At 38.8% G+C, this 21,845-nt stretch overlaps 1 protein-coding gene across 5 annotated transcripts in view; it reads right to left on the bottom strand.

The window, feature by feature from the left end:
• Positions 1–21,845, bottom strand: part of SORCS1 (sortilin related VPS10 domain containing receptor 1) — a 269,664-nt gene that overhangs the window by 145,562 nt on the left and 102,257 nt on the right. For all 5 annotated transcript variants that reach the window (XM_064663267.1, XM_064663265.1, XM_064663263.1 and 2 more), the window contains exon 3: positions 4,716–4,815. In XM_064663267.1, coding sequence (XP_064519337.1) covers positions 4,716–4,815 — 100 coding nt within the window. The remainder of the gene's footprint in view (positions 1–4,715; positions 4,816–21,845) is intronic.

Consider the following 21,845-nt stretch of genomic DNA (forward strand, 5'->3'; position numbering starts at 1 on the left):
TTACAGAGGCCTACAAGGAGGACACCACTGGAAATAACTGTTTTTCCTTGACTGAAAAAATCAAGACCTGCCATTACATCAGAGTTCTGAAAGCTTCCATGTTGAGACAGGTCAGAGAGATGATACTTACCAGTGTTCCTAATCTGATTTTAGCAACTGAGGGTAGCAGATTGTAGAGAAAGAGCAACGCTAGGTAGAACGGTTCATCTCTACAGACATTTGCCCTAACTCTCAGAAGAGCAGGTGCAAAGGCAAGTGTAAAGCACAGAGTTCTGGGTCTTACCCTTGAAACAAATGGGCAGTTTATGTTCCAAAACCAGGAGTACCTTAAAGCAAATCAACTCGTCTAATACCAAAGGATAGAAAGTAGCACTCAATCATTTCTATTTCAGCTAATAAGGGTAAATCTTCTACAGTCTTGACTAACAGAAACATCTGCCAACTATTCCATGCACCACCACCCCCCCTCCCAATGCTAGAAAGAACAGAAGGTTAGGCTGTCATTCCCTTCATTTCCTTTAATTTAAAACTCATTAATAGAAATAAACTTTAAGTAGTTGGGGATCTAGCCAGCACTGAAACCCATGCAATTATATTTACAATAAATATCTTCTATCTTGGAGCTACACACACAACAAGACAGTGCTTAACACACTGCGATAAAGGTGCTAAACTCAAGCACTAAAAATAAAGGAAAAGGAAGTAGTCCATTCATCTTTAAGGGGGAAGGGGGGGAGAAGAGGACACTGTACTGCACAGCAATTAAAATCTGAACCATTGCAAGAATAAAGGGAAAAATCAAGGCAAGCTTGAAGAAAGGAAGAGAGAAAATAAAACAAACAAACACAAAAAACATACCACAAAAATTCAAACCCACAGGAAATATCTGATGCACTAGTCCTATTAATAGCATAAAAGTTACTGGGAGATACTATCACTCAGCATTTTATTAATTAACTGAAGATACACAGATACAAGGGGCTTGAAAGTACAAAGAACGAATGGGCTGCACAAACTGGCTCTCTGCAAAGAACACACTGTGCTTCCTACAAGGATACAGTGTCTAAATTAGGCAGCAGCACTTTCTGAGTCAAAGAAAATCTGTAGTTAAACAAATTGTAGCGTCCCCACCACCACTCATTCACTTTTTATGTGTGTATGTCTATGATTTTCCATGAAATTGGTAAAAACAACCTATCTGAAAGGCTTTTACAAAGAAAGACTGTAAAACTTAGTGCATGTGAGCTCCTAGGAAAATGACACACTTCTGTGAAAACGGATTTTTAAGATATCTACTTGGATTTCTGTTTTGGTTTAGTTTTTAACCCATCAGCATTATGCCCAAACAGTATTTCTTCACGCAGAAGCATGCAAATAATTTTCTTTCCCTTCACAAAAGGCTCTATGAACCTAACAAATAAACCAATGTTGACATACCTAAGCCTAGGGATTTATTGCACATTGGGGATTCTCTCTTCTGGAGACTTGTTGACAAATACTCAGACAGGCTCTGTGTCTTTGGCAAGATCCATGTGTAACATTTTTTTGCCTGATCTGTGCCATCAGTCATGACCAGGTAGCACAGTAATTCAGTGTAAGGAGAGAATACTAAAAAACTGTTTCCACTTCTCATTGCCACTTATACATTGCTATGTTAGTCACCATTTTCTATAATTTCCTTCAGAAAATACTGCAATTCAGAAAAATACCAAGCAACAGCAATATATCTTCAATTTGAGTTGTAAATAATGGTTGACTTTGTTCTGATTTGCTTTTCAAAGCACCCTTTTGCAACATGACATTGCCTACAATGTCTGGTTAAAGGATTTAAATTTGTTCAATAAAGAAACAAGAATTGGCAGTCAGAAGCTTTTAGAAATAAATTGGCATTCATGGGCTGTGGGAAGTTTTGCAAATACTGGGTATTTATAGACACTTTTTTTTCCCCCTAGATGTAGAAGAGGAAAGAAATTATAACAAACAATATATTTAACACATGCTGTCATTTGTTATTTTCCAAAATGTGAAAATAATCAGAAATTCATTAACAAATCTATTAATTATTTTAATAAATCCAATTACATGCATTCTACAGTTCACTGTTCCTACTGCTCTTCTTTGCAAAGCACAGACAAGACATACATACATGATACACTTGTTTTTTTCATTAGAAGCAATCACTCTTGAGTCAGCTAAGTTCTGAAATTTACCTTCTGTTTCAACAGAATTTTTCCTAAAAGTTAAACACTAAAAGAATTTCTTTTTTTCCAAAATAAGGAAGCTTCAGCAAGTTAAGTACATGCTGACCCCACTTAAGGATCACTGCTGTAGCAAGGTCTCATATCCAATAACTTCAAGAGAAAAAATGCACCATTTCTTATCCACTACAGAAGAAGCCTTTTCTCTCTGCTAAGGAGTGCCTTGTAGAACAAATGACATCAAAGGCCGCAGGTGTAGTCAGAAAAATCAGCACATATAACACATATTTAAGGAAAATACAATTAGCATTTGCCAGTATTAACTGCAGCAGTGTATAAACCCTTCACATGAAGAGCTGAATGTTATAAAACTCACGGAGTTTAGAATAGTTGAGCTCCACATTTTAAAACAATTTCTGCAGCTACCCACCCAGCCTACATTAGTGAGACAAGATGCAACTTTCAGTGACCAAAGTTTCGGAAACTGTTACCAAAATTTCAGGGGAGAAGAGGGAATTGGGTCTCAGGATCCACAGATTTTTATTGAAAATGTTTTTGGTGGCGAAATTTGTAAATATGTTTCCTTCAGCTTTTCATTCCACAGTGGGTATAATAAAAACCTTGAGGTTTAATATAGAAGTGTTTTTTAGTGTGGAAACACAATGTAGCTCTACACTCTCTTCCCAGTGCCCTCTTAACCTGGGGGACTAGCTAAGTGCCTAAAGTGAAATGTTTGTTGAAGGAATGACCTGATGTTCTACAGAAATAGAAAGCATAAACCAGGGCTCGAAAACTTTCCCTGCAAGACTAATTCAGCTCCTGCTGAAAGAAGTTTTGAAAAATTCAATCTTGGACCATTACATAGGTCCTCTCATCCCAGGTGTTGCAGCTTTCCTCTGGCACTGTCCCATATTGATTATAGGCCAACTTTAGTGCAGTCTACTGCCAGAACAGATAGTTCCACACTTCCACCTGAAAGCTTTTTTCTTTCATCTATTTAGGTTTTGAGCTGGAAAGGGATTTGTTTTCAGGCAGATCAGTCCTCGATCCAGCTCACCAGATGGCAACATAAAAAAAAGGTGGCTGTGCAAGGAAGGGAACGGGAAGGTGCAGCCAGGCATGATGAAGGCTTTTCAGGGCCAGGCAGTTGGCTTAACAAGCTTGCAAACCCCTTAGTTTCTTCTTAGCCTTCTCTGCAGCACCATAGCTAAAGGATCCTACAGATTTTTCCCAGTTGAAACCCTTAGTTCTAGAGAACAGTATTATCACTCTCCAACAAATATTAGGCATGATTTTAGACAGACAAAGAGAGATACATAATCCTCCACACCACAGTTTCTGTTTCAGGAGACCACCTTTCAAACCTCAGATCTGAAGGACATTTAAGTGATCTGATAATTTCATTCTTTAGCTTCTAGAGGAGAACTTCATCTTCATCAGGGGTCAGATGCAATGAGATGACATGTCTTCATTAATTTGGAACCATTTAATAGCAATTTAATCTGCTAAGCATTGTCCTCTCTGGTTAGGACAGCTCCCTCTTCCTTTCACAGTCTCAAACCATGCACAAGGACTGAAACCAAAGAATAGAAAACTACCCTAGCCATGTTCATATTCCCTCTGCAAATGAGCTGGCGTAGGGCCTTCCACACACCGCATATGCACTGTAGCCTCCTAGCTGGTAAGTCAAGGGGACAAGGGTGCCAGCACTGCCATTTATTTAATCACATTTTTATTTTATTTTCATTCTTTTTTTTCTTTTTTTTTTTTTTGAACCAATGTATGAGCAGATCTGAAATTAATTTACTAATAATTTCAGGATGACTTAAATACTTTTTAGTTTCCACACCAAAACACCAATAAGTAATAATTGCCTATTACACATTATATGTGAGAGTACAAGTCGTCATTATCATTATGAACTGCCCTTCGTCTCTTCCTAGTACCTCCAAATTACAAAAATTTTGTCAAAAATGTATCTCAAAGAAGGCATCCAGATTCCTTTTATTAATATGTCAGTGTTATAAATTCTTAGTAAATTGTTATTCAGTAGGGTGTCTGGATGATTAAAACCTTCAGGGCTTCGGAAGGCATTTTCTCTGCAGGAATTTGTCAAATCCTGTTCAGTTCACTATTGGGAGCACTTAAAAGACAAATAATATTACATAAAATCTGGCCACTGTAGATGCATTTCTGCCATTTTAATGAGTCTCTCTCCCTTTCAGACAACAAAATCATCACCTTCCAGAAGGTAAGGAAACAATTAAATGCCTATTACACCTATTCATTTAATAGCCACCTTTTCCTGAAGTATTTTCCCTAAAATATACTGGTAGTTAGCACAGGTGGTATAATTTTGTTTATATCTTGATAAAGCTACACAACTTTTCAAGGCAAGACAGACAGAGAGAGATTCCTGCCATTTAAATACTATCAGATACTGAGGAAATTGGAAGAGATCTCCAGAACAGAAACAGCATCATTAAGCCAAAATAAGCCAACCACATTATCACCTACCTTACGTTTGTTTGTTGGGCAAACGTACAAGTAGCTCAAAATAGTCTTCAGACCAACTTTATCATTCAGTTTCTCGTATGTTGTCCCATAATCTGTTGACCTACAATTCAAAAGAGATTTTTATAAGTACAAACACTTAATCACAAAACCACAAGTCACTTGGCAGCTTTTCAGTATAAGTCATGCTTTAAATAGCAGAATGGCTCTCTAGAGCTTTTTCAATGATTCATGTAGTATATAATGATACTTAATTATATACACATAGCATCATGTGAGTGTTTATAATTTGCATTTAAATTAGATTAGGAAAAATTAAACCAGCATCTTCCCAAAGCATTTTAAAATAAACATGTGCAATAAGAAATGCTAAATTTTGCATATAGAAGATTATAATGATTGTCAGAAATGCCAAATAGCAGACAGCAAGAGACTAAGGCTATCAATTCATCTTATACTCCAAGCTTAGACTAATTTTGTTAAGACGTTTTTACTGTATTCCAAAGTAGCTGCTCTACCTGATTGTTCAGTGAAATTACAATTCTGTTTTCTGCAAAAATCATCAATGTCCTTTTGAAAACTTAACTACATGAACATTACACCTACAATTTATATGTTGTTTGTCTTGTTGTGGGAGGTTTTTTCACACTGACTGGCAGAGAGCATGAACACATGCTTTATTCTTCCTTTAAAAGCCACCGTTCAGTAGAGAAAATACAATATTTCTGGTATGAGGATTTCCCATAAAGACAGTGACTACATGGCTTGGGGAGGAACAAAAGACATGAACAAGCAAGACTGTGCAGAGTTCCTATAACATGTACTCTTAACATGTGACTGGAACCTGGAACAATCATCAGCAGAGGTTTTGTTCGTTATGCAGCTCATGCTTGTCTGAATTCTGTCCCTGCATCCTGGGGATTTAGATGATCAGTCCAAACCAGTACAGTTGGTACTCTGTACTGGTTTGAACTGTATCCATAAATTGCAGAAAAAAGACATGTATCTGGGTAGCAGAGACTTTTAAAAGCACAACATTCCTGTATCTCACAACTGTAACATGTACAAATGGCTCCATATGGAACTTCACTTGCAAGCAGTTACATCCTTTATGCTAAGCACTCCAAAACCACACATTCTAAAGTAAATTCTTGGCACCCATTATTTGCAAGTTCTTTTCTATCTGGCCAACAATTGCTAAATTTACAAAGGTATTTAAGACACTTAATGGGGTTTTTTTTGTGGGTTTTTGGGTTCGTTTGAATATGGAGGGTGTTAAGTTTCTGCATCAGGTTCCACATCTACATTCATACCATAGCTTCTGGGATTTCAGATTTTGCAATCACTACATGAATAAAACAAGAAAGCAGCAGCTTGGGGTTTTATCCATTAAAGATGAATTGCACTAAAATGCAGATTTGCATTAAAATTGAGTCTTTCTATTCAGCAACTTTACAGAAGCCTTTGCACATATCTGCCTGCTCATATAACAGCTGACATATGATTTGCATCCATAGATTTCTCCTTTCCCCCCAATAAACACATGCACATGTGTGTGCATATATGACCTTTGGTGTTTGGAGCATTAACGTCAAATTCTCACCTGCTGATTGATCTTTCCCTTCATAAGGTCATCTCTCTCAGAGCAGATATAAACTGAGCTCTTTCTCAGTGGACTGAGCAGTAGGATACTGTTATGATTGTTGCTGTTACCAAATATTTCAGAGGTGCTCCAGCACTGAGGCAAAGGGATCCACAGCAGGATGCTGAACACAGCCTTGCCAAGGACTGTTGCTTCACTTTGTTGTCTTGTCCCACCTCACCACCCAGTCTTCTCAGAAATTAGTATTTCTGTTACTGCCTGCCTAAAACCCCAAACCTACCCTTTCTGCGAAGTTTGAGCTGATAAAGACATGTAAAGACTGTAAGGACTAAATCTGACCTGCAGAGTTAGGAAAAATACATTAATGAAATAATACAGCTCCTTTTTATACCAGTGACAGTGAATTCAAGATGGGATCTTTCAAAAGGGGATGGGAGCAAAGAAAATCTGAGACATAAAACTTGCTTTGAAGTTGTTCAAGAAAAGCAGCCAGTACCCCTGCCAAAGCACAGGCAAACTGATGTCAACAGCAAATGGTAATCTTAGTCAGAATTGCCAGCTACTTCTTTCTTCAAATCTCTAGGCAATTATTTTGCATTCATAGCTTTATTTACAGGTAACACTATATACAGATGAAGCATGTGCTTTTGTCAACATCTATAAAAGCAACTGAAAGATTGGAAAGCTTAGAAAAACATTATTTTTTGCAGATGAACAAATTCACAAGCAATCAAAGGAGCTACTATTAGATCTTACTCTCATTATGAAGTTCCAAACTGACAAATAGCCAGTCCTTCTACCTCCCTAGTTACCAGTTGTTTCTCTTGCACCACTTTACAGTTACCCTTTATTTTAACAGGGAGGTAAATGCTACATATACAACAGCAGATAGGAACCCAGTAGTGCTTTAACACAAAGAAATGATAATAGATACACACACAGAGCAGTGGAACAGAAAAAATTGTATCAAATGAAACACTGCATATATGTGAAGCCTCTGTCGGGATCTAACCCAGGAGTATCACCAACCTGCATTCATCTTACTCCTATTATACATATATGTATACAAGCAGGCATTGATTAGCAGCCTAGATAATGAGCTTTTTGTTTGTCTTATTAAATGGGTGTATAAAGCAGCATGAGAATCCTAACCTATGCAAACATACCAGCTGTTTGACAATCCAGGAAGCCAGTCTAACCAGGAAGGGCTGCAAAAGACATATGGACCTCAGCAGGGTGTAGGCACTAATGACAGTGTAGGATCAACAAATTCAATCCCAGTCATCTGAAGGGGAATGGACAGGTACCAAACATCTCCCACACTTGTTGTGGAAGGCAATGCTTCTGTGAAGTTCTGCAAAGAGAACTCAGTTTTACTGAGTAAAACTCAGTTTTACTCCATCTCTGTAATGTGAGTGGAACAAGCAAATGCTTGTATAAATCATGGGAAAGGATTAAACCCAGGACCTGTGGAGCTGGAAACACAAAAATTAAACTCTATCTTTGATCCACCTGCTGAATAGCCACAGCTACTGAAATAGATATATGTAAATGGTGAACAGTAAGCCCTATTTTATTGTCTCTAGTGTGGACATGTGTGATGCAATGGTTTCCCAAATTGTGTGTGGGAGTATGTTCAGATCTGTATTAAGAAATTGCAGATGTTACTGAAATGCAGATGACAGTAGAAGAATAATATTCAGAAAAAAAAGTATTTAGCTCAGTTCTGAACTTCACACCTGTCCCACCATATTAGTTGTAATTGCTTCCATTAAATCCCAGATTTTATCAGCAGCTGTTTAAAATCCGACTCCCTACTTTTTCAGTAAAGCAGAATGATTTCTGCAAACACCCAAGCAGATAAACATTTTCATTATTACTAGCTCATTTCACAGTATAAAAAAATACCCCAATTCTAGGATTGAAACTCTGACTTTCCCAGTAATAAACTAAAACAAAACTAGAAACAGGTAGGGTAATTTATATTTTGCAAACTATTCGCAAGAAAGCTGACATTTAAATAACTTTATTATTATTCATTGACAGGGCTTTTCCCTCTCCTCCCGTCAGGGTAAATGACATTTCTATTACAGTATTATAATAAACTCCTACACATTTTAAATAAAGTCACTGAATTTCATTAGTCCACCTACTGTCATGAATATATCTCAATCCATTTCTACCAATATTTCACAATTATAATAGGCATTCTGAATCAACCAGTAACATGAACCCTATGCTTCTCAAGAAGCGCAGACTGCCATTCAGAGAACTGTCAGTTTGAATATATAGATTAAATAAATTCCCTAGCAAGTTGCTGTTTACTCTCCTTTGTTACAAATTTAAGGTTGCCTGTACTTATTTTACATAAGTTGCTGAAGATCTGAAGAATCAAACAATTGATCATGTGGTCAAGGTGGGTTTTTTTGCATCAAGATCTTTCTGGAACACTCCATGAGAAAAAAAGAAAAATATTACTTGCAGATCTTAAGCTGTCTCATGCCTCCTGCCTATTAGAGTACAGCTTTCTTTCCCTGTTAACAGACTAAGTTTCTTGTTATAACACACATCATTAAGAAGCAATCACTTTAATTGGCACCACTTACTTTTTTTTTTTTTCCTTTTCCCACCCATTACGTCTGGTTTTCACATATTAACTCTACTGCTTCTCTCACCTCCACTATGAGAACACTGTCTGTGTTTCATGTCCTTACCCTCTTTTCTCCGCAGTTTAGTTTGTTGTTCTAACCATGGTCCAAGTGGCAGCTGGCCCTGGGAAGCAGGACCAGAAACACCTGTAATGTGCTTAGGGAGCAGCAAAGCAGGGCAGCCTGTCATGACCAGGAGCAGTGCAAAGAGATGAGCTCTACCCTGTTTCTCCTGCACAGGAATTCACCTCTGGCAGAAGTCAAGTATTTTAAGTAAGGAACAGCAATGACTATTAAATCATTTTTTTCCAACCTCCCACATAACTAAGTTTGCCACCTAGTTTGGCTCCGAAGGTACAGATGTGTTGTAGGGTGAGATGTGAGGTTTGCTGAAGCCACAGTGGTTGGGTTGTACTGAAACCTGTGTATGTGCTTAGTGCAGCCCCAGATCATAATAGGAGTGTGGGTGGCTAAGAAATGGTGACCTGTGCCTACAGCTTGTGTAAGAGGTTCAGTCACGTGGCTACAGATTTTGGAAGGCCCTTTACTAAATATGTGCAAAGGGCTGGATGGTCCTTATTTTGTATGTGATAGAGACAGAGGGACAGGTATTCTCTGCTTATGTATGTTGGTAACCTGAGTTACTAAATCTCAACTGAAACAGCAGAGAAGGCAAGTTAGCCGAGTTGAGCACAAGATTTGCCAGTTGCTACTGTATTAATCTCTACATGAGCAGATTTTTGGAAAGAAGCCTTCAGACTGCAGAAGGCAGAGCTGGGGAGCCACAGTCTGCACTAACAAAGGGCTTTCAATTGAACAAGTTTTTAACAAAGGAATAATTAAGACATTAGAAATGATCTTTCATGTCTGAATGTGAAAAATACTGGAGCTGGTAATTCTGAGGAGTATTTGTATTCTCATGTGCAATGTTTTACGCCTGTTTGTAAACTGCTGTAGAGCTGTTGACTTTTGCTTTTTTTTTTTTCTGGCGATGCTTCTAGGTTGAGGTGCTATTCCCTCATCACTTAAATTGAAACTCTTTACTTTGGTTTCATAGCCAGGTACTAAAGTTTCCCATTGATTTTTACCATACCACCATGTTTCACAACAGCTAGTAATGTCAAAGTCTTCTTCAACAGCTAACCATTTATGTTCACAAGTTCTTCCTATTAAGCCTTCTACTAGGCATTGACAGATATCACTTTTGGTCTGATGCCTGTTTTGATTTAACTCCTTCATGTGTAACCCTGGTATTTTTATCAGAAAGTAATAATGATCCTGATCTCAGTTTCTCAGAGTGATTTTTTTTTTAATTCCATTCCTTATTTTCTTAGAAAGTTACTTTTGCTTTGCAAATTACCTTGCCGCACCTGGATACTTTTCAGCACTGTCTGTCTTTCTAACTCATTGTACAAATAATTCTCCAAGGCTTTGCCTATTTCTAATGGGATCTGTTTGCCTAGCTCATAGAGACTGATACATTTTGAATAGTTTTAGAACTCCACATTGAAGAACAATTGCAAGATGTAAACACAGTGAATCCTGTGGCCTTGGACAGAATTTCCATGCAGCAGAGGCAGACCTTGCTCTCATTGGTTTCTCTCCTGAGATCACACTCTGAATAGCTATCAGTCCCCCTCCGCAACACACAGTTTTATATTTGTTCTTTAGAAAACAGGACACAGGATTTTTATTTAAAACTCCTGTAGCCCACTGAGCAGCCCAGGCCTTTCAATACCAAACTGATTCATGTCCCTGACACTGCCTCTGCCAAAGGCCTTTTTGCAGTTTGGGACCAACTCTACTGCATCTTTAAGCCTTCCCTGGACTCCTCTTCCTCACTTTATTAATGAATTTGGCTGATTTTTAACTATAGTTCATTTACTTTAAGCAGGGATTAGGCTAAAATGAAGCTAGTTCAAAGAGGCTTTTTTTTTTTTCCTTCATAAGAGTTTGGTTCAAGAGGGCAGTGTTAAAAGGTCTGACAGCAGTGACAAGCCAAACAGTTGGTTAGCATTTCTTTAAATGGCTGTAACAGCACAGCATATGTCACAACATTAAAACACTTCAAATTTATCCAGGGAGGCTGAAATTAACTTTTATAGACATCTCAAGAGTACAGAAAAATAAAACAGTTCGAAACTTGAGGGACCCACATGTTTCACTCCCTTAGTGAACACGCTTATGATTCCTTTTTTTTCCTGAGGCCCTCAGCAGGCTGGCAAACAGTATTGTTCCCACCTTCTAGGTGGAGGAAGCAGAGGGAAAGACTAGATAACTAATCCTACATTTGAAGGAAGTCTGTGACAGAGCCAAATGTCCCCTCAGGCTCCACCATCTTCCCACTCTATCATGACAACTTAAGTTTTCTGGAGTTTTGTGTATATAAATAAGGATTGGAAAGAGCCTTGATATCAGTCAACAGGACGAAATTAAATAAAGTTTAAATAGGCATTTTAAAACAGACTTAAAACTCCATTTTTGAAAATATTTTAATTCCAGTTTGAGTTGTGACTGTGGATTTAACTATAAAATATGAATTTAAAGTTATGAATTTAATGAAATCTGTATTTTTTCCCTTATGGAAAGAATTTTCTTATCACAAAATAAAGCTTCCCACGTGCAAAAGCCACGAAAAAGACTTAGAGAGGGAGCAAAAAATTACAAAGAAACAATAGGAAACCATGAAATTGACATTGCTCTGCATAATCAGTTAAAGTAATTCAATTTTCTTCTTTTCCTTTTTAATCAACTTTTATTTGGAGTAATCTACATGAACAGAAGTATACACAATCAAATTCCTTGTAATTTTCAGCTTAATACAGTTCAGCTGATTATTGTTATAAATAATTTAAAGATGTGACAAGCAGGAGAAGTAACTCATATTTTATCATCCAATCACAAGTTTACATATTGCGTTGGATAATTATTCAAAATATTACCCAAATACAAAACAAAGGAAATACGGGAGTGGAAGGGCCACAAGATGTTATCTGTAGCTGACACAGGTAAGTTGCTTGTTTCTCCTTCAAATAATGGTTGAAGAAAAATAAACTCGGCTAACTTGCCTTCCCTGCTGTTTCAGTTGAGATTTAGTAACTCAGGTTACCAACATACATAAGCAGAGAATACCTGTCCCTCTGTCTCTATCACATACAAAATAAGGACCATCCAGCCCTTTGCACATATTTAGTAAAGGGCCTTCCAAAATCTGTAGCCACGTGACTAAACCTCTTACACAAGCTGTAGGCACAGGTCACCATTTCTTAGCCACCCACACTCCTATTATGATCTGGGGCTGCACTAAGCACATACACAGGTTTCAGTACAACCCAACCACTGTGGCTTCAGCAAACCTCACATTTCACCCTACAACACATCTTACCTTTCAAAAGGCTGAGGAGAAGGAAAACTTTGCAATTTAGGAGGTTTTGGAAAAACAAGTAGGAGCTCAATCTGTCTGAAGCTTTGAATTTCTCTGTCAATGTTAACTAGAATTCGGCAGTAGCTTCAGAAGTCATGGGATGATGATGGTGGGAATATTCCAACAGGAGAGAAGACAGGTTGTATGGGATAAAAGGAAGTCATGCAACTAGGGTGAGGTTATTTCTTACTCTATCAGGTGAAAGGCGAAGGAAATGGTCAATTATGATGAACATGCAAGTGTTCCCAGCTGAACGAGACAAAACAGCAAATCCACTCATACCATAATATATAACATCAGAAAGCAGCAAGATTTACAACCCTTTAATGCAAAGACAAGGAAAAGAAGAATTCTTCTAACAATCAGGGTAGCACATGAGTGCCAACCATGGTCCTGATTTTTGATTGGGATAGAGTTCATTTTTTCTTAGTAGCTGATAGTGTTCTGTTTTGGATTCAGTATGAGAATAGAGTTGATAACACATTGATGTTTTGGTGCTAAGTGGTGCTAACCCTGTGTTAAGGACTTTTTAGTGTCTCATGCTCTATCAGTGAGGAAGTGTACAAAAAGCTGGGAGGAAGCATAGCCAGGACAGCTGGTCCAAACTAGCAAGAGGGATATTCCATACCACAGATTATCATGCCCATTTCATAGGAACTGGGGGAATTATCCACAAGAGGGGCCAAACACAGTTCGGGGAAGGGCTTGGCATCTGTTAGCAAATGGTAAGCAATTGTATTGTGCATCACTTGCTTTTCTTGGGTTCTCTCTCTCTCTCTCTCTCTCCTTGAATTATTATATTTTACTTTGTTTCAATTATTAAACTGTTCTTATATCAACCCAGGAGTTTTACTTTTTTTCCTGATTTTCCTCCCCATCTCAACAGGGAGGGGAAAGAGCGAGCGGCTCTGTGGTGCTTAGCTGCCAGCTGGGGTTAAACCACAACACTACACTGGCAAGACTGAAAGTCAACATAAACTTCAAAGTCTCTCCAATTGCCCAAGCAGAGCACGAAGCTCTAAGTCCTGTAAGTGCTTTTGAGTCCTCTAAGTGCTTTTTTATCACCTGAAATCTTGGAAGAATTGTGCTGAATGGGCTTAAGTACTCTTGTCCTGAAATCAAAGTGATCCACCTGAATTGATCTACACTGTCCTTGATATGATGCAAAACTTGTCTCTCTGTGAACTGCTAAAGACTAGCTCATATCTATTGTGCTAAAGCACAGTATCCTTTGCAGAACCCAATCACACCTATATAAGCCACGGTGAAGAACCCATGTTGCTCAGTCAGCTTCTTCTTGGAGACATTTAGTAAATTCACTAGAAAGTAAAACCTAGGGAGGAGGTAGTCTGTGGCATAGATAATAAATAGTAAAGAATCAAAAATAAAAGGACGGAAAGCTACAACACCAGAGTGGAGGTATCTGTTTCAGCTCTGGTGACTTGTATCCCTCTGCATAATTTCTCTTCAAATCCTCCGAGTTTACCAAACTATCCATGGGAGAGCATAATTCAGACCAAACTTTCATGTGTGAAAATTCAGAGGCATTTTGTGCTTGCAGGATGTCATTACAAGATTTTTTTAAATACCACTTTTTGACGCCACTGCCCTTTTTAGCGGAAGTCACATTCTGCTGTATTGTGGAGATGGGCTTTTTTACCTTCAGGCTTCAGAAACATTATTGCATGAAGGTTGGATACCCAAAGAAAAGAGCAACATCAAATATGTTAGCAGAAAAAAAGATCAAATTTGGATTAGATGGGAAAGATGCACTTTTCCCCTCCTCCCTTTTACTACTTCTCTAATTTTAGATGTCTGTCCCATCTTGTCTGACAAATAATCCCCCTTTTACTGCACAGTGTAATGGCTTCTCATGTCAGCAGGCTAAGAACAGAGGATTCTGGCAGTTGATTAAATCCATATTCAGATTCCCCACTCCTCTGCTTGCTGATCAAAGATGAGATCCCAATCACACTCTCATGTAAATCTGAAGTATTTGCTATGGAGATGCACCACCATAAACATGGAACTGGACAGCTTCAACGATCAATTTGCCCTTGCTTGCAAGCAGCTGTTTCCAGGAAATCAGAAGGATCTTTGCTGTCAGAATGCAAGACATGAAGATTTTTCTTTCAAGTGTACAATTCCCAAGTTTTTGTGTGAAAAATAACGCACAGAGATTTGACTGGACTCTGTTCTGAAAGCATTTCCAAGGCACTGTTTTGCAGGAAGGGACCGTAAATGCAGGGCTTTGCTGTAGACGACCCCATTTCAGGGGCCATAGCTACATTCTGGAACCCCTCTCTGCTGTGCTAAAAGACTATTTGCAGGACTAGCTCTGGAAAAGGAGATGTCTGGGGCAGAGGACTGCATTAGTGGCAAAATAGCTGTGGACTTATCACTTATTTTGCCCGGCTAACAGATTCCCAGAAAGACTGGTGATTGCTACTGAGGACAAAGTAAAGTGGCAGTTGAAGGAACTGAATCTTTCATCTCCATTGCTTGAGCAGCAGAGAGGGTGATTCTCCAACACTTTGACCCTCAAATCTCCCTTTCAGCTTCTTATCTCCCTATGGCCTCAAAGACTCATCTCCAGTCCCTCACCAATAGAAGCAGCAAGAGTCAAGAAGAGTTGTAGGGAGACTTGTGATCATAACTACTTTAGCCATTCTAATCCAATGCAAGGTGAAATCCAGCAGTGAGAAACAAAGGAATAGTCATCAAAACAAGACCTCCACTTGACCCTCTCAGTGAAAGACTCAAGAGGCTGGCACTACTGGTGCTCTGGTTGAAATAGCAGTGAAATTTCTCCTGTTCTCTCTACGAGTCATTTTGTGCTGCAGCCATCTGGATGCACGTGGGAAGAACCAGTAACTCCAGTAGGACTATTAAATTTTTGGAGCTGATTAATATATACCAAAAGCTGACAGGTTACTGATGCTTGTGCCTCTGACAGTATGCACACTCCCAGCATTTTCTCTGTTCCTAAGTCCACAGTACTGTTTTTCAATAATTTTCCATTTGCCATCACAACATTCTTTTTAGTGAAAGACTTTGAAGAAAGGAAGGCAAGTTTACTGGCAACAGGATTTGCCCTTGCTACCTTAGGGAAATTTTGGGGAATCAGTGGAACAAGTGGAAAAGTACCAGTCCGGAAGATCTCCTTGTCCACCTGACTTGTTTGTCAAAACAAACAAGCAGGCTAAGATGCAAATTTCTACCCTTCCTTCATCAGGTTGGTGAATACCTTGTACCCCTGTAACTCAGAACACAGCCATTCCCACAAGCCCAGCCTCACTCAGGGTTTATGGTTATCAGTAAAATAAATCTCAGCCTAGCTGTGATGGATATTAAAATTGTTCTTCCATACATTTAAATTAATAGCTACCTTTTAAATTGGAGAATTGGGAATGACTAATGATTCTTCTTGACATATGTTTACAGAGGCATATTGACATCACCACACCCTTAATGCCAAATTGTTGCTCATAAATGTGATTCCTCAAGTGTTCATGCTTCCCATTTTCACCCCAGTCTGGTGTAAATCACACAAATAGCTAGGACTGTAGCCCAGTAATCATCACACTATTAACTTTCTAATTGATGGTAATGGCCAGAATAAATTTCAGGCACCCCAAGGGGTGGTTAATGGATTTTGTAGCTTGAGGGCAGAGCAACAGGAAGCTTTTCCATTAATCAGCAAGATGAGACAACCGTACATGCCCTACATTCCCCTCCCCATCATAGCACTGAGGTCATTGCAGCTTTATTTAAAAAAAAACCAAAAACTCTCACAGCAGGCTGAGCTCAGGTAGAGGGATTGATACACTTGCTCAGCAGAGCTACCTTAGCATCCATAGTCACATTACAGACCCAGAAAGCTGCTTTAGTACATCTCCAATTAAGATTAAGGAGCAATCTTATTGTGTCATAAACATGTTGCAGGTCTTCTGCAGGGTACGTACTAACTGCCAGAGAAAAGATTTTCTAGCTGGCACCATCCAAGAATTTGCAACACAATATGCAACCTTCATTCTATCCTGCCAGTGCAAATCAAAAGCTAGAAAGCTTAAAAGATCCAGACAGCCCAAGACATTATTTTCAAAATCACTGTCCAAGCCCCTTAGTTGTTATTATGGAGTAACTCCCAAGGACCAGTAGTATTTTAAAACCAGCTAAAAATGTGCCTCATGCATTAATTCATACTAAAGTTAGTTGGAAGATGAAATTCTCATCCCTTAGGCATTACTAACAAATTTTTTTTTCCTTGTTTTAAAATATCATTATTCCCAAAATCTGGATGGAATAAGAACACGGGGGGAAAAAGATTAAATTAAAAAAATAATAATTCAGAGTGTTTCATTTCACTCGTACCAGCAGTACCATTATCCATTCAACTGAATATTTTATAACATAGTCTGGCTGTCATCCCACAGGAAAAAAGCTCCAATGAAACAAGGAGAAAAATCAAAATGAAACACACTTTAGGTTTCAAATAATTCCAACATTTTCTGTCAAGATTTCTTTTTTAAAATATTGCAGGAGATTTATCTGAATAATGTCACATTTCCCAGCAGAAAATTGTTCCACTAAAAAGGTTTTCAATTCATTCTGTGAGTCCAAGCAGAGAGCAGGCTAAGCTGTTAGCTCAACTGTTACCCTAATCTAGCTGTCAGCTCCACTGTTACCCCACCATAGTAGCTAAGAAAGAACTTGTTGTTGCTGGGTGTAAAAGATGTGCTACTGGTACCGCACCCAAAAACCAGCAATTAATGCTTTAAAGCAGGCAAATACAAGCGTTGCTTTTTTTCTTTTTAAAGCCATTTGACTGATGCAGCTCTACCATTTGTGCCAGTTTCAAATAGTGTACATCACCCAGAGCCACCCAGCTTTATTTTTTTTCTCTTGGTTGACAGAAGCATATTTATCACTATGTATCTCAAGGATCAGTAGGGTTATAAAGCTTACTATTTATAGCTATTCTTAGGGTATCGAGCAAGTGACAGTAATTTGTTCCTCTGACATCTAACCTTAGGTCAACTCCGGTAGTAGAAGATGGATTTTTACAGGAAATGAAAGTACACAGCAGAAGATTAATACCGTTTCCCAGGCCTGCGGAGGATGCACGCTCCAAATCACTCTGCAGAAAAAATGGTCAGGAGCATGTGCTGTGTGTTAAGAATAGAACAGGCTGTGGTCAAGGTGAGGTGTTCAAGCAGTCTATTAGCAAACTAATACACTGGCATTTGTGTATAGAGGAATTGCAGGCTGATAGTCTAGAAATGAGCTCAGCTCCTCTGGTTCTTTGATGTTGAAAGTCATCTTTATGTCAGCATCAGCTACAGATAAAATGGATTTGCTTTTATGTTACTAGTAAATGATAAAAGTAAGTTAAAGCTTAGCTGTATATTCTATATCAGAAACATCTTGCACAAGATCAAGTTACTATTTTGTCCTGCATTGCAGCAACATCTTGTATTAATTACGTTTTCTCTTTGTAAGCAAATAAAGACTGCAGATTGAAACACCTTGAAAAGATTCCTTGATACTAAAATCCTTTCTAATGAGCTATATTCATCCACTACTCAAAACTTATATTTGAGTCCCTCCTCAAAAAAAAATTGACCAGAAGAGTTGTTTTTCCCACAAGCCACTTGTTCTTAATTTATTTGGAATTACATTTTTAAGGAAAGTCTTTCCAAAGATTTGGGTGTATAAAGACATTAATTATACAATCTAGTCAGTAAAATAATGCTACCAACAGGAACTCAGTCAAGTAACTGAAAATTCTTTTTACCTTCATACAACAGACCTGTCATCCTCAGCCACCACCAATGCCCTTAAAAAAAAGGTGTGTCTTCTAACACACTGAAAAAGAAAATTTCAGCTTTGCTGACCAAATCTCACACTTGAGCACAAAAGCCACACAAATCCCCAAATTGATGCGTACTGCCATATCCTACCTCCAGAGTCCATCACTTCCAGGCACACTACTGCTCTATGTTAGCATAGTCATGCAACTCCCTTCTGGACAGTGCTGATACATGCTGTGTGTATCCACTTACATTCCTACACTAGGAAGTGGAGGTGGCATAAGTGGATAAGAAAAATATCAGTCTAATGTTGGCCATACAAGATCTTTGTGTTTACTTCCAGTCTGTGGGCAACACAGTCTACTTAGCTCCAAACCCAAAGAGCTTATCTGGTTATATCTATGAAGTATTATTTAGTGCCACGTGGAAGCACTCAATGTCCCAAAACAGGTGGGAAAAGCCATGCTAGTTTCACCTGTGTTAAAGCCAGTTCTGGTAGAGCAAGAGTTATTAATTACAAAAGGTTCAAATTTGCATTTGGAATGACAAAGGTCACACTGTTACATAAAGATAATATCCTCAAGAAGGACCTTCATAAGTCCCTGGACATTTGTCTAGAGATGCTTGCCAAGTCCTGTCCTTCTGTGTGATGGAAAGTCTCTGATAAATGACTGTAAGTGGAAGGTCTTCAGTTTCGTTTTGATTTATTAGCACCCAATTAGAACAGACACTTTAAGTAACAGTTGTTACTACAGCCAAACATTGGAGCTGTCATGCTGGATGGTGGGGGAGGGAAGGAGGCAAGAACAGGTGCAAGATTTTAAATGTGCAGTTCAGCTGGGGAGCAGACATTCATGTATCACAGGTATGCCTCAAACCCCACTTTCAGCACTGTCTACACACATATGCCTCCACCATCTATCAGGTTGCCAGAAATCTGATAATTTGTTGCTTAAAGGTCCAGTAACAGGTGAAATAAGACCAGACAACTGTGAACAACTCTTCTAAGTCTACACAGATCAAGTCCCTGCCACAAATGCACTGAATTCCTCCTTTCAGTAGTTAAGAATTGGAGCACTCTAAATACACAAAAAAGTAGTCAGTGATTTTTCATTGCTTCAGAATAAAGTTCCCTGTTCAGTCCATCTGATTTTCGGGTGAATAAGGCACCTTAACCTTCACATCATGTATGGGGTTTTTTTCTGTCTCCATCCTCTTCCCCCTGTTTTAAAATTTATGGTTACCATTTAAGCTGATTTCAATTTCCATTAATAATATCTGCAACTGATGTACATTTAAGTGATTTTAATCATGTTGTAGTGACAGGTTTAGCTTAAAGCAGGGCTTCACTTAGAACTATCAAGTAAATTTCTCTTGAAAAGGTCAGTTTAACATTTAGCAGGAGGACCCATTCCAGACAAATTAGAATTTGCTCCACTTGCTTCAAGTGCAAACACTTTTCAAGCTGGCTTTGAGAGAGGCACGTCAATCAAAAGAGAAAAGTGTCAGGTGCCCAAGGGAGAAGGTTCACTGATGCCTCCCCTCACCGCCATCCCAAAGGCTGCTCAGACAGGGGCAAAACTGAAATATTCCAGCCCCACTGTTCCAAGACTGGGGCTGGACTGAAGCCAGATTACCCCACAGATAATAGGGATGGCAGAGCTCAGAGAATTTAGGCAAGCCCCTGACAAGTCAGACTTCTCATTTCTATTTGCTGCAGCAAGAGGAATGCGGTGGGAACAGCCTTGTGTGCTACAGAGAGGGGTTATTGCGCATGCATCCCAGGAGGATTCATTACTGCTCCTGTGCCTGTCAAAGGCATTCTGGCTCTCCAGGACAGCAGCACAATAAGCAGAGGGGCAACACCTGCAATGCTGTGTCAGTGGCACTCTCAGCAGTAGTCCAATTCCATGTACTCTACAGCTGGTGACAGTTGGCATCATCACAAATAAAACACAAGAATTAATCTGCAGCATTTGAATTCTTGAACCAGTATCTCTAGAGAACACAATGACATGAGATCTTGTGGTCCTTCCACACTGCTGATGTAACTTTCCCTGTTAAGAGCCAAGGAGATTAAGACCTCCTGTTACTATGCCACCCATACAAAGAAGGAACATGTCTTAGTAGATCACCTAAAATAAAGTTTTCCCTAAGGATGTTTTCCATCAGATGACAGTTTCTGGACAAAATCAAAACATCCTCCAGGGACCTATCCAACCTTCCTAGCCATCTGGCTGAATGACATCATCCATTTAGTGACAAGTTTCACAGTCTTTTTCACTATCATGTTTTACTACAGTTTCAGAAACACAAAATTCCATATAAAACAGAAATTCTGTTTTTCCAGACAGCTAAGTGAGTTCATCGTGGTATAAATCTTCCTTGACAACTCCCAAGTTCTCCACGAGTCCTGGAGAGGTCTCAAGGAGTATTTTTGACATCTGTGCTGTCACACTGCCTAAAACAATAATTATTAGTTCACAGGTTTATGCTTCTACCTAGAAGGAGTGGCTGGGATAAAAAAACAATAGAAAAAACCCCAACCAACCAACCAAAACTCCCCAACAAAACAAAAGCAAAACCACACACACACATTGAAAGTTCAGGGATAAAACTGAAATGTAATTCAGTCATCTGCAGGGTCACTTGGAAATGCTTCAGACACATGTTTTCACATTAGAAAATGCCAACCTTCCAAAGCAGAACTTCTCAGAAAAGATACTGAATGGAATTTCCTGGCAGAACATCAAAAGGAACAGATTGTTTAGTTCTGGGAATATATCCACCTGAGATGTGAAAGGTCCAGGCTTTGGTAGAAAGAGAGGACTGCACATAGAGAAATAGCCAGCTAAAGTAGCTGGCTATTCATTTGTAGCTATCTAAGCATTAAAACAACAGCTGGAGCTGTTACTACAGTAACCACCAACATACTGACATTAGTTTCAAGCAAATCTTCCTTTACAGCAATGCAAACACTGGGATGCAGTCATTCTCAAATGATAAAAAACATCAATTTAGGAGCCTCCTTTATCTGAAGAGAGCTAATTATTGTGGATGATGTTCTCCTTCAGCCCTTTGAACTCTGCTTGTGTGCAGGGCAAAGAGATATTTAATAATGCAACTACACTCATGATTATGGAGGAGAGTAATACATTCACCACCAATTTGACTAATCAAGCTGACAAAGTGATTGGGTTCAACAAAAAGGGAAGGACTCTCCCAGCAGCAGATCACTAAAATAAAAATGAAATTCTGCACGTTTCCAGTGTAACAAAAAAGATTTACCAGTCAATAAAAGGGAAGGAAAGAGAATAGCCTGGATACAGCAATATACAGAAAATAAAATTCAGGTATAGGGTACAGCTAAGACTGGATTGGCTCTTCTAGCTTCATTTCAGAGGATTATCAAACAAAATCTGCAAAGAAGAGAATCTGCAAAGAAAGCCCTAGTACTTACAGAACCATTTAGGTCAGGTGATTGTAAACAGCAGTTGAAGATGACAGGTTTTCTTGTACCAATGGAGACAACTGTGGTTCTGAGGGAGGATCATGACAAACTTCAGAAAGTAAGCTAGGTTTTGTATGAGAAATGTGTGGTTTCAAGAAAAAAGCAAAGCTACTTTGGAAATGGAAAGCTGACTC

This window comes from Pseudopipra pipra, chromosome 8 (genome assembly GCF_036250125.1).
Source record: "Pseudopipra pipra isolate bDixPip1 chromosome 8, bDixPip1.hap1, whole genome shotgun sequence".
Taxonomy (NCBI): Eukaryota; Metazoa; Chordata; class Aves; order Passeriformes; family Pipridae; genus Pseudopipra; species Pseudopipra pipra.